A 14,723-nucleotide genomic window follows, 5' to 3' on the forward strand; every position below is an offset into this window, starting at 1 on the left:
TTGCCGGACCTGCGCGGTACAGAATATACACAGATCTGAAAGAGACACATTCGTGACAGATTCCGTACCTTAGAATATCCCCAGGCGTCAGACTGGATCCGGAAAGTTCTCACTTAGCAGTACCCCAGCACGTTAGTAGGTGGCGTCCTGCGGCTCCGCATCCGTCACTGGCATCGTTAGCGCCAAGATGATGTCACAGAGATTACTTAGACAACACCCGTGTGTGCTGACGTACGTTCTTTCTTTTTCCGCGCCAGCAATCGCAGATCTGGATTGAGCATGTACCTTAGTCACTTTTTGACTTTGAGACTTTTTGTGTCCCCTTTTATCTCCTGGTGCATGTAGGGTTGCCCGGCTTTAAGTCTTGTGGGACGTGCCGCCGTAATATGTTGGTGAAGGACCCCCACAATGTGCGCTTTTACTGCCTGGAGACCGATCACGACTCCCAGGCCTGCTGGGACTGTCGAGCTATGGCACCAAAAGCCTTGCGGGAGCGGCGTATGAAATTGCTGGAAGTTTGGCATTTGTCACACCGCTGCTCTGGGTCCAGGGTTCGCTCCCTCAACCGTTTGCGGGACCGCAGCCGTCGCTCCTCGGGCTCCAAGTCTTCGACTTCGGATTCCGGTAAGCGACGCCATAAAAGGAAGTCGAAGAAGCATGTTCGCTCTCCTATGTCACCCCCTCCCGTCGCTCCTCGGAGGGGGACAGGTGCTCCTCCCCTGCGGCTCTGGAGCCTGGGAGTCCCGCTGCCTACCCACCATAACCGGGTCCATTGCCGACTTCTGAATAAATGCAATGCAATGCAATGCTGCCATGGGCCGCCTTTTTAGGCCTCGGGATCCCGCCGGCGTGCCTCCTGGCCCCGCGGTCCCATGTCCAGGTCCTGCTGGCCCAGGGTCTCCGGCTCCACAAGATGCAGCTCCACCCCAGCGCTGCACTGGGTTCCGTTTATCTCACCCCTGCCCCGGTTCACGGACCATTTTGTTCCGGCCTGGGATTCGAATTGGATCCCAGGCCCGGCCGGTGCCTGTTCCCGTTGCTGTTCAACCCTGACGACTGGAACGGGTCCGAGGACCCTCTTGCCCAGCAATGTGACTACGAGCAGGATTGGGTGTACGACCTGGAGGACGAGGGTGAACTTGATGTTTCTTCCGACCCGGGGTTTGCCTCTCCTCCACCTACTATGGAGGAGGGTGCTTCCTACACCGTGGTGCTCCGTCGAGCTGCGGAGGCTCTCAATCTTGACCTCCCTATAGTGGCCCTCAAAACCAACCTCGTTACAGAAGTGCTCCAGACTGCATCTGCGTCGTCGGAGCCGCTACTCCCTTTCAATGAGGCCCTTACCGAAGTCCTCAGGGGCACTTGGTTACGGCTGGCAATTGGGGGTTCTGGTGGACAAAAACGTCACCAGGTGTCACCGCCCAGCGCCTACCAATCCCGCCTTTCTGACCAGTCACCCTATGCCTCAGAGCCTGCTTATTCATACCTTGACGTCGCAAAGTGCCCTTCCCACTGCTCTGCCGGGTAAGGACTCTGAGGATGGAACAATTTGGTAAGAGGTTGTTCTCCTCGGCCAGCTTAGGGCTGGTCGGTTAACACCGCCTGCAGTGTAGGATTCCGTTGCTCAGGTCTTACCTCAGTGTTCTGATGAGGTCCAGGCTGTCCTTTCCCAAGCGATTGCTGAAGGTAAGGATGCTGCTAAGTTTGCCAGCAGGTTTGGTTTGGACACTGCTGATTCGTTGGGCAAGGCGATTTCCACGAGTGTGCCTGGTTGCGTTCGGATGGGTTCTCGCCCGATGTCCAGGGCTCGCTCATTGACATGCCCTTTGATGGCTCCCGCCTCTTTGGTGATAAGGCCGACAGTGCACTGGAGCGCTTTAAGGACTCACGGGACACGGCCAAGTCCTTGGGTCTTTCTACGAAGAGCCCTGCAACTCCTGGATTTCGTTCCTTTCGTGGCCAGGGCAGAGGCACCCAGGCACGCTCCTCTACTAATGTATGCAAAATGTGGCCTCACCCTCAAGACACTGAATCTTTATTTTCTGTGACAAAAGACATATATAAATGGGTTTGCTGAAGCTTTCACAATACCCTGCATTTATGTAATCCAACTATTTATCTAGGTCACAGTGTCGCTTTTGAAAGAATAAAAAGGTCAAAAATTTGTAGACTACCATCCAGACAGCCCACCTTTCATCCAGTGAAAATATGTGAGAGAAGAGAGAGAGTCCCTCACGGTAGAACCACCAACAGGGTTGCTGGCTGACAATTGCCAGTATACCCACTTCTCATCATAGGAACTCTCTCTCTTTTAGTGGAGAAGAAAATGAGAGAAAAGAAAAGAAAAAGACAACACAAAATGAAACTGTGCTTTTTCTTCACGAAAACCAAAAATCGTGATGGTCACTCGTGCATTAGTAAGCCAAGACAGACAACACTTACTATTGTGTATACACATATACCTAAAAAAAAAAACTAAAAAAACCCCAGTGAGAAATAATAAATGTGATTCTCACCATTAAAATAAAAGAGCTAGCTGGCCGCTCAACCTTTATTCTGGGCTGCAAGCTCTCCAAATTAAAAATGGTTCAAACTAAACCAATTTTAGTGTTTTATTGCTATCCCCAACATGTTTCGTTGCTGTATTTTGCACAACTTCTTCAGGGCTAACAGGGGTTCATCACATTCTTCCACTATTGTATTTACAACACCTGTGATGGTAGAAAATGACATAAAAACATTGCTGAGCCAATTTATCTAGACCGTCCTATGCCAACAGAACAGGCTGATCGAATGGTAATGCAATATCTTTTGTCACAGAAACTAAAGATTCAGTGTCTTGAGGGTGAGGCCACATTTTAGGTACATTGGTTTGAGTGGGGGGCGGCATGTTTCCCCCCTTTTTTTCCCCCTTTGCTCCTAATATATTGATGCTCCTCTACTAAGCCTGTGCAGAACCAGCCTCAGCGCGGCAGTGGCTTCTGCAGGGGCGGATCTGGGAACCAGCCACCTCTACCCCAGCTGCTTCCACCTCCAAGTTTCCTAATCCGAGCTTCAGGGAGCACCCAACGCCGGTGGGTGGCAGGGTCCGCTGCCACCTCCACCACTGGTGCGAAATTGCATCGGAACCGTGGGTGCTGCAGATAATCTGCCAAGGTTACTCCCTTCCCTTTCAATCCTCCCCTCCAGCCTTGCCACCTCGGTACCACCGCATGTCGGGGGATCATTTGGCTCTTCTCTGATAGGAAGTCATGGCCCTCCTTGCCAAGTGGGCCATTGAGAGCGTTCCCGGTCAGGAAGTAGGGAGTTATTCCCATTACTTTCTAGTCCCCGAGATGGACAAGGCGGGCCTTCGCTCCATCTTGGACCTCCGGGACGTCAATCGCTTCCTCCGGAAGGAGAAATTCAAAATGCTGACTCTGGCTCAGGTCCTGGCTGCCCTCGACACGGGAGACTGGGTGGTAGCGCTGGACTTGCAGGATGCTTATTTTCACATTCCTGTCCTGAGGGCCCACCGGCATTTTCAGTTTGCCGTGCTCCCCTTCGGCCTTACCAGTGCCCCTCGGGTGTTCACGAAGGTGAATCGCGGTGGTCACGGCTAATCTGAGCAGGTCGGGGTGTTAATCTTCCCGTACCTCGACAACAGGTTGTTAAAGGCAGACTCGGCAGAGGCAGTCGTCAACCACCTCCATACTACGGTCAACCTCCTGCATTTGCTAGGGTTCTCCATCAATGTGCTGAAGTTGCACCCGAGTCCCTCTCGGAAGCTCTCCTTCATCAGAGTGGTTCTGGATTCAACTCTGTTTATCCTCCTGAGCAGCGACTCTGGGATATTCAGGCTATGATTCCGATCTTTCAGCCTCTTTCGGGTTTCAGTCAGGATGACCATCCGGCTTCTGGGCCTTCTGCATCCTGCCGGTGACACATGCCATATGGCATATGCGGGCTCTGCAGTGGGACCTGACGTTCCAGTGGGTGCAACATCGGGGCAACCTCTCCGATCAGGTTCAGTTCTCGGAAGGCGCTGCATGACATTTGCAGTGGTGGCTCACAAATCGTGATTGGGTCAGTGGCAGGTCCCTCTCCCTTCCCCAACCAGAGCACACTGTGGTGACAAATGTGTCCTTTCTGGGATGGGAAGGCTACTTGGGAGAGGCGGAGATCAGAGGCCTCTGGTCTCCGGCGGAGTCCCGACTCCATATCAACCTCTAGGAGCTGCGGGCGATCTGACTTGCACTGAAGGCATTCCTTCCCTCTGTCATGGCAAATGTAGTGCAGGTGTTTACGGACACCACCACCACCATGTTGTATTGCAACATGCGGGGCGGGGTCCTGGGCCCTTTTTTAGGAGTCTTTACGCCTCTGGACATGGCTGGAACATCACAGCATCACCTCAGTGGTTCAAGACCTGGTGGGCTCTCTGAACGCCAGGGCGGACAAAGTCAGCCGCCGGTGCTTGATGGATCACGAATGGCATCTGCACTCGGATGTGGCAAAATGTCTCTTTCTGCAGTAGGGGGAGAGCCTTGGTTAGATTTGTTCAACACCGAAGAGAACGTGCAATGTCATCAGTTCTGCATGTTGGAATTTCCAAAGCGGCACTCGCTCGGAGACGCTTTTTGTCGTGAGCAGAGTTGCGTTCTGTTTTACGCCTTTCCACCTACACCACTTCTGACCACAGTGCTGAAGAAGATTAGAAGCGACCGGGCCCAAGTCATTCTTGTGGCTCCGGACTGGACTCGAAGAGTATGGTATCTCGAGCTAATCAGTTTGAGCGTCGATCCCCCGATCAGTCTGCCTCTCCTGGAGGATCTTCTGTCGCAGCGGCAAGGGAAGGTCCTACACCCGAACCTGTCCAGTCTCCATCTCCATGCGGGGAGATCGAACTGTGACAGTTGACACCTTTCGATCTTTCTCCCAAAGTCTGTGAGGTTATTCTGGCAGCCAGGCATACCTCCACCAAAACGGTATGCGCCTGCAGGTGGAACAGGTTTGTTACATGGTGCACAGCAAAGGCTGTGGATCCCCTTTCTACCCCTCTCTCTGAGGTCCTTCTGTTTCTTCTGTCTTTGGCCTAGCATGGCTCTGCTCTGGGCACTTTAAAAGATAAAGGCCATCTCGCCTTTCTACGGCTTCTAGCTCAGCCTTCTCTTCTCTTTTTAAGTCCCCAGTTGTTAACCGTTTCCTTAACGGCATTACGCATACGTTTCCACCCGTAGCCTTCATATTGCCTCAGTGGGACTTAAATCTTGTCTTGACTTATCTGATGTGCGCTCCCTTTGAGCTCCTTCATAATTGTCCCTTACGTCTTCTCACCTTAAAGCCAGTTTTTCAGGTAGCCATCACCTCTGCCAGAAGAGTGAGGGAGCTCCAGGCTCTTTCTTCTAAGCCTCCTTTCCTTTCTATTCATCAGAACAAGGTGGTTCTGAGGACCCGTCGTTCTTTCTTGCCAAAGATTGTCACGCCCTTCCACATCGGGCAGACAATCACTTTGCCTACCTTGTTTCTGCCTCTGCATCCTTCCAGAGAGGAAGAGAGGCTCCTCCGTCGGGACCCAAAATGTGCGGTCGCCTTCTATCTGCAGTGTAAACAACAGTTTCAGATGGATGATCAGCTCTTTCTTGGCTACGTGGGCGCCAAAAATGGTCGGGCCGTGCACAAATGGATCATCTCTCGGTGGGTCGTTCTATGCATCAAGACCTGTTATTCGTTGGCTAAGAAGCCATGGGGCTATGGCCTATGGAGTTGCGTGCCCATTCCAATAGGGCAATGGCATCCACTACTGCCTTGGGATGCAGCTTTCACTTGCAGGACATTTGTCAGGCAGCTACGTGGGCCTTGCTTCACACGTTTACCAAGCACTACAGTCAGGTCCGGAGTGACAGCTTCTTTGGCCGTTCTGCGCTCAGTGACTTTCTGGTGTAATCTTGTTCGCAGACGCACCACCGGGGTTGGTATTGCTGAGGTATCTATTCTAAGGTAAGGAATCTATCACTAACGTGTCTCTTTCAGATGCACAAGTTATTACTTGTGTAACGATACATCTGTAAGAGACATTAGTTAGTGATATATTCCTTACCGCCCCACCCATCCTCCACGTTCTGCGAACTGATTATTAGGGTTAAAGACATCCCTTGAGGGCCCTAGTTTTATGCACCAATGGTCAGTATCTTGCATGGCTCTGCATTTCTGGTGCGGATAGACGTGTATAGAACTGACGTCCGCGTGCATGAGTGGCGCCTAAGTGCTCTCCGTGACGTCATTTCGGTGCTTACTACGCCAGTGACTGACTCGGAGCCGCAGGACGCCACCTACTGACGAGCAGGGGTAATGCTGAGCAAAACTTTCCGGACCAGTCTGACGCCTGGGGATATTCTAAGGTAAAGAATCTATCACTAACTAATGTCTCTTACAGATATATCGTTACACAAGTAGTAACTTGAGCGTTAGAGGTAAAATCGGGATCTCTCTTTGACTCATGTCCCCATTTAATCTTTTCTCATTTGGCCTCTATATTAAGTCCTTTTCTAATCCAGATCTTTAATCTGTCCTTGATACATGCTGAATATCCTGCTAGTTGGAAGCAGGCCCTGATTCTTCCTTTGGTGAAGAAAGCAGGGATGGATTATTCCATCCTGTCTGTCGCCCAATGTTTCTACTTTACCATACCTTATATGTCGAAGGTATTTGAAAGGCTAGTTAATGTCTAGCTGACACATGTTTTGGAAATGAATACCTTACTGGATTTGACTCAAACAGGCTTCAGAGCCAGAAACAGTACTGAGTTCCCTTAGTTGGTAGTGCTTGACAGCACTAGATCAGGGGAAGGTGGTGGTTTTGATCCTAGTATTCTGTCTGCGGCTTTCAACACTGTCTTTCATAGCCTGTCAATAAAGAGACTACATCTACATGAGACTGGTGTGCACTCAAAAGATCTAAAGTGGTTTGGATAATTTCTGAATAAAAGATATCAGTCTGTTCAGATGGCCTCTTTTAGGTCTACTCCCCAAATGTCCAATTGTTGGGTCCTTCAGGGCTCCCCGGCTCAGCCCTACATTGTTCAATGTTAGTCTCCTCCTTGGCAGGTATCGTCAAAGCTTGGGGCTTTGAGATCTGCTTCTATGCTGACAATACTCAGCTCAATATTTCTACAGGGACATAGGGAGACTTGGGATCATCTCACTGGATTCCTATCGGAAGTAGCTACCTGGATACAATCGCATTGTCTGAAACTCAGTGCGGAGAAGACGGAGATCTTACTCTTTGGTGGAGCCCATGATATTTGGGAGGATTTGTGGTGGCCGACGTCCCTGGGTACTGCACCAGAAGCAAGGAGAGTAGCCAAGAACCTTGGATTGTTAATAGATGATTCCCTCTCCGTTTACGATCATGTAAATGCCCCTTGTGGCATATACTTTGTACTGCTTAGATTATTGCGAAAGCTCTTCCTCTGGATTACAGCAAAATGGTGAATAACAGTTTTTCAAGCATTGATTATAAGCAGGGTGGATTACGATAATGCTTTATACTTAGGAATAGCTGACTTTTTGTTTACTCATTTATAGTCCATTCAAAATGCAGCAGCCAGACTCGTTTGTAATAGTGTCCAAAACAATTCAGCCACCCTCTGTTTGAATTCACTTCAATGGCTACCTGTACTCAAGAGAGCTACATTTAAGCTGCTGTGCCATGTTCATAGAGCACTATATGATATTCGGCCTGCTAGTCTGTGTGGCCGAGTGTTTTTTTTACAGCCCACATGAGCACTTTGCTCCGAAAACTTACCGCTGGCTAGCACTAAGCGTCTCAGAAAAGCTAAAATGGGCAACTCCTCTTTCTCTTATCTAGCTGCAGTTTATTGGAATTTGCTGCCTGTTGATCTTCTTACCTTGAACTTCCTTAGTTTTTGAAAGAGATAGAAGACCTGGCTATTCCCTCTTTAACTGGTTGTGAGACAGGATGAAATTTAGCAATGGATCTAGTGCTGTAATATCCCTCTGGGGCTGAGTGTTGCTAATCATATGCATATTTTGTACAGGCCGGTCATGATTATCCATCCTTGATGTAAAGATGTGAATACATGACAGTGCAGTAGGTAAGTCGGGATATTAATAGAAAATAAGAGGGATGACAATATGCACCCCCCGCCTCAAGCGATTGGCAGTGTTGGTCCTTCGGGCACACACATGAGTCAGACCACATATGAATCATTTTGTAGTCTCAGGATGCATGTTATGAAATGTTCAATTAAGTACTGCTGCTGGACTCCTATTTGGTAAGTTTGCCAGTGCTGAAGAGGATGAGTAATGCATCGGGCCTTGTTATGGTCATGGAAGGGTTCCAGGAGACTGTGTGAGTTTGTCTGGCTGCCCTTTCAAACGTATCTATATCTTGGTCTTTCTAGACTCTAGTCTTGCTTCACTTTCTAAAGATTGATACATCTGTTTAATGATGATATGTATGGATACATGGTTCAATATATATCATCAAGTGTGTTTAAGTCCTTTAAATTGATACAGCTGTCTGTAGTCCAAGGGCTTAGCTGCTCCTTCTTTCTGTTGCAGAGTGTGTGGACGCTGTTCTGTACGATAAACAGTACACGGAATCCCAACTCCGGGCTGGAGGAGGATACATTCTAGAAGATTATAACGAAGCCCAGGTGAGCCTATTGCCTTAAAGTGTGATGTTTTTTTTAATTTTGTAGTGGGATACAAGTCATTAATTGGATGTATACGTATGGCCTACCTATTTTAAAGACTCTTGCCAGTCCAACATTTATGAAAGTGTGTATGATCCCATTGGAAGCACGGAAAACATTATCTTATTGTTTTTATAGACAGTATTTATAAATTGTCAAACCTAGAACACATGGTCTGCCTTCCTACATATTAAAATATGGTTTAGAATAGGCTCTCTCAGTTTCCACAAGCACATGTCAAACATCCCAATCATGCTGTGACAAAATGTCACCATATGCCCTGACACATTTAGTGTCCAGTTCTTTTTCTATGAATATGCTATGTTCCCTCAAGAAATGTCCACCACCTTGACTATGCCACCTTATTCTTTTATTTCTGTAGAACCTGTCTGCCTTATTGTCATTTATTTTGCCTGCTTTTAATGATGGTCTTTTCTTTTCTCTAAAGTGCAAGGCAGCCTACCAGTGTCTCTTAATTGCTGATGAACAATGTCGAACACGGAAGTACTTCTTGTGCTTAGCCAGTGGGATCCCTTGTGTATCACATGTGTGGGTTAACGACTGTTGCCATGAAAACCAGCTCCAAAACTTCCGCAACTATCTCCTTCCAGCTGGGTACAGCCTGCAAGAAGATAGGATCCTAGAGTGGTAAGTTTAGGATCAATCATAACTGGATCAAATATTAATGGAACAGATTACATAAACTGCATGCAATGAGGTAAATTGAACAATTGATGTTGAAGTTAAAGAGAAAGAATAGCACAGAGATAGAGAAGAGGTACTTCTGCTGAATGAACAGTTTACTGTAGCTTAGACATTCTTTTCAAATCTATCAGGACTGCATCTGCTTCACATCTCCGACTTAATCCCCTCTCTATGCTGATTTAACTGGAAGAGGTTTGAAGACTCACACGACAAGATAGTAAAGTATCTCAATGACAGATCGAAGGACATTCGTAATACTAAGTTGAAACTTGTGCATTATTACCTTTGCGGTGCTCCTCAGTAGAATGGTATCGAGTTACTCTGCTTGGATGTTTCCATACAAAAGCTCCTTTTTCAAAATGAAGTACATAGTTGTCAAGAATCTGCCAGTATTCTGAGGCACAGTGGAAGAGGTTTGGCGCAACTGCCAGGGCGACTGCCTCCGGATCCTGGGACTCACAGTTCGATCTCAGGTGCCGGCGACAGATCAGCCCAGCACCATGTGACTCTGGGCAATAGCTTGCTATGATAACAATGACTTCAGGTATTTATTTGAAGAATACATGTATTTAAGATAAATAGTCCACCAGCACCAACAGTTAAGTCCTGTTTCAAGCTAAAGCGAAGTCCGCCTGAATCTCAGCATTCCAATGACATAGACAGGGTTCCAGATATTAACATTCTGACATAGAAAGTAAAACACAACACATTCTCCTTTCATAAAGAAAATAACAAACAAACAAAAAATAACAAACTCATTACAATAAAAATTCATTAAGCTACAATATGAATATACATAAAAACAATACAACTCATTCATTACATTACTGCAAAAATTTAATTCACATAAATTTCAACATTGCAAAAACAACTTCTTCAATAAGAAATATAATCCTTGAATTTTCCAGGAAGACCACACTTCCTTTGAGGAAGAGACTTCTGTTCCAAAGAAGAATTGCCCTGTGTGATATGTTGATTATCACAAGCTTTGGAACCTTGCACACGCGTGGGAATCCACTTTGCTAACCGGGACATACTCCATACACATCCTGTACCCACTTTCACAACATTTTTTTTATGGACACAATAGTAAAAGGACCAATAAAAGTGCTTTTACTCTTTGTGATGTGTTTAGGGTTCTTCACCAAAACTTTATCTCCAGCATTCCATGTTTTGCTCCTTACATGCATTCTTGAATAATAGCTCATTTTGTATTTACGTTGATACTCCAATATTCTCAATCACCTCATTTCATCAGATAACTTTTTGTCACAACCCATAGGTAACCATGAAGGATTCAACTTAGAGACAGCCTTACTCCCTCTCAAAGCTTCAAAAGGAGAAACTTGTGTAACTGCATTTGGTGTGGTGTGATGCGCCCACCACGTGTCCCTAAGCACAGTGCTAAAAGGAATTCTGGACTCCAAAGCACGCTGGGCACAATCTTTAACAACCCGATTCATCCGTTCTGTTAAGCCATTAGCCTGCGGTGTGTGTATAAAGCAGTCTTTTGATGAACAATTCCAAAATCCTTATGAAACTCACACATCTCAAGTGAAGTAAATTGTACTCCATTATCCGTAACTAGGAATCTGGGTACTCCCTCTGAGACAAACACATCCTTGAGAAAATCCACAACAACTCTAAAATTTACAGATGAGACACACTTTGTGATCACCCACTTAGAAGTGTAGTCAACTAACAAAATGACAAAACGCTTGTAAGAAGGTAACAGCTCAAAGGGTCCCATGAGATCCAACCCAATCTTGATCCAAACAGAATCAGGGACATCCACTGGAGATAGTGGTGCGTGACTACAAGAACTTGATTTATCACTTGTCGCACAGGATACACACTCCTTCACCACATTCTCAATCATGTGATCCATCCCTGGCCACCAATACCTTTCTCTCACCCGAGCTTTCGTGAGACTGCATCCCAGATGACCCTCATGAGCAGTGTTCACAATTCTCTCCCTGAATTCAACTGGTGCAATCACCCTAAATCCTCTCATGAGATTACCACAAATGAAAGAGAGTTCATCTCTCACAGACCAATACGCCCTGAGTTTAAAATCCAAATCTTTATATTCAGGCCATCCCTGGCTGATCCATTGTTTGAGAGAAGTTAACACATTGTCTTTGCTTACACTATTGTTCCACTCCTCACTAGATAGTGCAGATTCAGCCACCCAACACATATTCTCACACTCTTGATCCACTCCATGCTCCAATAAAGGCAACCTAGAAAGACAGTCAGCAGACTTATTGCAAGCCCCTGATATATATTGTACACAAAAATTATACTCCTGCAGACCCTCACTCCAACGTTTGATCCTAGGTGTGACATGTTCTGTTTGTCTGCAAGAAAAAACTTGGACTAGTGGACGATGATCAGTTCTGACCAAAAATGGGACTCCCCATAGATAAAATTTAAAGTGTTGTACAGCCAAGAAAACACTCAACGCGTCCCTCTCAATACACAAGTAATTCGACTCAGCAGCCCTCAAAGCTCTAGAAGCAAACGCAACAGTTTTTCACTCTCCATCCACTTTTTGGGAAAGTACCACTCCCAACCCCTTGAGACTACCATCAGTCGGTACCACAGTTGTCCTTTTACCGTCAAAATCACCAAGGATAGGCATGTTCCTAATTTCTTTTTTATCACCTCAAAAGCATTCTGACAATCATTAGACCCAAAAAAATGTGAACCCTTCTTAAGTAAACACCTGATGGTTTCAGTCACACTTGCAAACCCTTTCGCAAGTTTGGAGTAAAACTCAGCAAGACCTAAGAACGATCTCACCTGTTATTTGTCTCTCGGCTTAGGGGCATTTACCACACACTGCGCCAGTTCAAGCTTAGGTTGAATGCCTTCACCCGAGATTACATGTCCTAAGTATGATACAGTTCTAACCCCAATACGACACTTCTCCCTTTTCACTGTTAACCCACTTTCCCTCAGTTTCTCAAGAACCTCAATCAGAGTTTTATTATGTTCAACCTCGTTCTCACCATAAATCAAGATATCGTCCTGAAAGAATATAATATTCTTCACCTCACTTAACACTTTCTTCATGACCCAGTGGAAGCATGCCGCCGCTGACGCCAGACCAAAAGGCATTCTCAAGAAGCGGTACGCCCCCGGAGGCGTCACAAAGGAAGTAAGATGTTTAGAATCTCTGTGTAGAGGCACCTGATGATAAACGGACGAAAAATCCAAGACACTGAAAACACGTGCACCCTTCAGAACAGTCAGAGACTCAGAGATATTAGGTAGGGGCTGCCTATCTACCTAGATCCATTTGTTTAATCCTCTCAAATCCACACACATTCTGATAGCTGCCCCACCATCCTTCGAAGCCAAAACAATGGGGGCTAGCCACTCTGACGCTTCAATCTCTTCAATAACTCCCAATTTTAAAAGGGTTTCCAATTCCCTTTTCAGTGGCTCCACCATCATGTTTGGAACCTTTCTCACCTTATGCACGCAAGGAATAGCCCTCTCCTTGAGGACAATACGATGTTCGAATCCCTTGAGACAACCCAAGTTATCATTGAAAACCTCAGGAAACTTCTCAAAATACTCAAAGTTACGGTTCTGTAATGTACTGATTTCACTATTATAGTCTACTAACATCACCTAATTTTTATGATCTTTGGCACAAGGATTAAGCATGATACCCAGATCACGTTGATATCTCCATCCCAACAGGTTATCACCTCTCCCAGCCTCTTTGACTTTACCTACAGTACACCTATCCTTAAATTTGATTTGATACCCAAAAACATTAATCTTGGATCCCAATAACTGACAGGGTTTATGTCAGGGGAGTGGGTTGGGGGGGGGGGGGGCGGGGGGGGGGATCTTGGGAGTGCTATACTGTCCAAACCCACAACTTTGTCCCACTGCTTATTCCCAATCATCGTAAATGGAGACCCAGAATCCGCTAGAACTACAACATTAAACTTATCTACTAATATGTCACACTCAGGCATCAACAACTTGTCCCCGTCTACCTTACCATCACACTCATTGAGATTTAAAATAATAGTTCGTACAACCTCAGTTCGTTTTTCTACATTCTTGGTAGATTTGCAGACTCGAACATAGTGTCCCTTAACTCCACATTTCATTACTATCTCTGTAAGAGGGAGTAGAACTGGATGGTCAAATGTAGGTAAATAACTTTTTGTATAACCACGTCCACGTGTTTCCCTTTCAGATAATTTGGGTTTTTCTACTGGTGACACTTTGGCAACACTTTCTAATACTTCTAGATTGTCACTTTCATGTAACATATGAATCTCATCCGACTTATCCTTTTTATCAACATGACTTTTCTTCATTTCTTTTACCCAGGAAGAGGTATTCTCCGTCCCATCAACAATCGCAATGGCCTCCACTAACGTAGGGTCCTTTGATAATAGTTTTTCTTGCACACGGGTGTTGTTAGTGCACCTAACCAACTGATCTCTGACTAAAGAGTCCGATAAATCATTAAATTCACATGTCCGTGCTAAAGTTTTAAGTTAAGCCACGTAGCTTTTCACTCTCTCATCAGGACCTTGCACACTAGTGAAAAACTTGTGCCTTTCTAAAACCACATTAATTCTAGGGCCAAAGTATTTTTCAAGCATAATTAAGGACATTTCATAAACGTCACCAGGTTCACCTGTTTCACTACCAATGGGAATAACATCCATACTGTCGTAAATATTTCGTCCTTCCACACCTACATTATGTAATAATATAGCTTGTTTTCTAATTGCAGAGAATTTTTCACCCCCAATAGCAACAATATATGAATCAAATAGATTCTTCCATCTTTTCCAAGGGAGAATAGGTTCCCCCTTTTCAGAAAAAAACGATGGGGGTTGAGACATACTGGTTGATGTAGCCATTGTTCAATCAAGAGATAACTAAGTAAAGTAATAATTTGGGAAGTATGAGAAATATCAAATAAAGAGATAAGAAAATGTAAAAATTGTAAGCATCACTGTACAAAATACTGGTAACTAATTATATCCTATAGTTCAACACTACACCATGCAAAATAAACAGTAAAATAAGAGATTAAAATAAATAATGTAGTCACCGATGTTCACTGTTGAAGGTGAGTAAATTTAGCTTCCCTAGATTGAGAGAAAATAAAATAAAAAGCTAAAACAAATAATGTAGTCACCGATGCTCTTACCGACGTGGACTGCTGTTCTATAAATGTTTTAATGTCAAAGAAATCGTGTGTTCAGTCCCTATATTCCGATGTGTCCGTGTTTGAAGAATAAAATAGTAATAAAATAAATGGTGGCTGAAAGGG

General features: G+C 45.5%; 1 protein-coding gene across 6 annotated transcripts in view; it reads left to right on the forward strand.

The window, feature by feature from the left end:
* The window catches only part of TP53BP1 (tumor protein p53 binding protein 1), a 1,075,988-nt gene that overhangs the window by 908,501 nt on the left and 152,764 nt on the right, over nucleotides 1-14,723 (forward strand). For all 6 annotated transcript variants that reach the window (XM_086958203.1, XM_086958207.1, XM_086958208.1 and 3 more), the window contains 2 exons: nucleotides 8,565-8,659; nucleotides 9,147-9,346. In XM_086958203.1, the coding sequence (XP_086814329.1) occupies nucleotides 8,565-8,659; nucleotides 9,147-9,346 (295 nt within the window). The remainder of the gene's footprint in view (nucleotides 1-8,564; nucleotides 8,660-9,146; nucleotides 9,347-14,723) is intronic.

This window comes from Lissotriton vulgaris, chromosome 2_1, assembly GCF_964263255.1.
Source record: "Lissotriton vulgaris chromosome 2_1, aLisVul1.2, whole genome shotgun sequence".
Lineage (NCBI taxonomy): Eukaryota > Metazoa > Chordata > Amphibia > Caudata > Salamandridae > Lissotriton > Lissotriton vulgaris.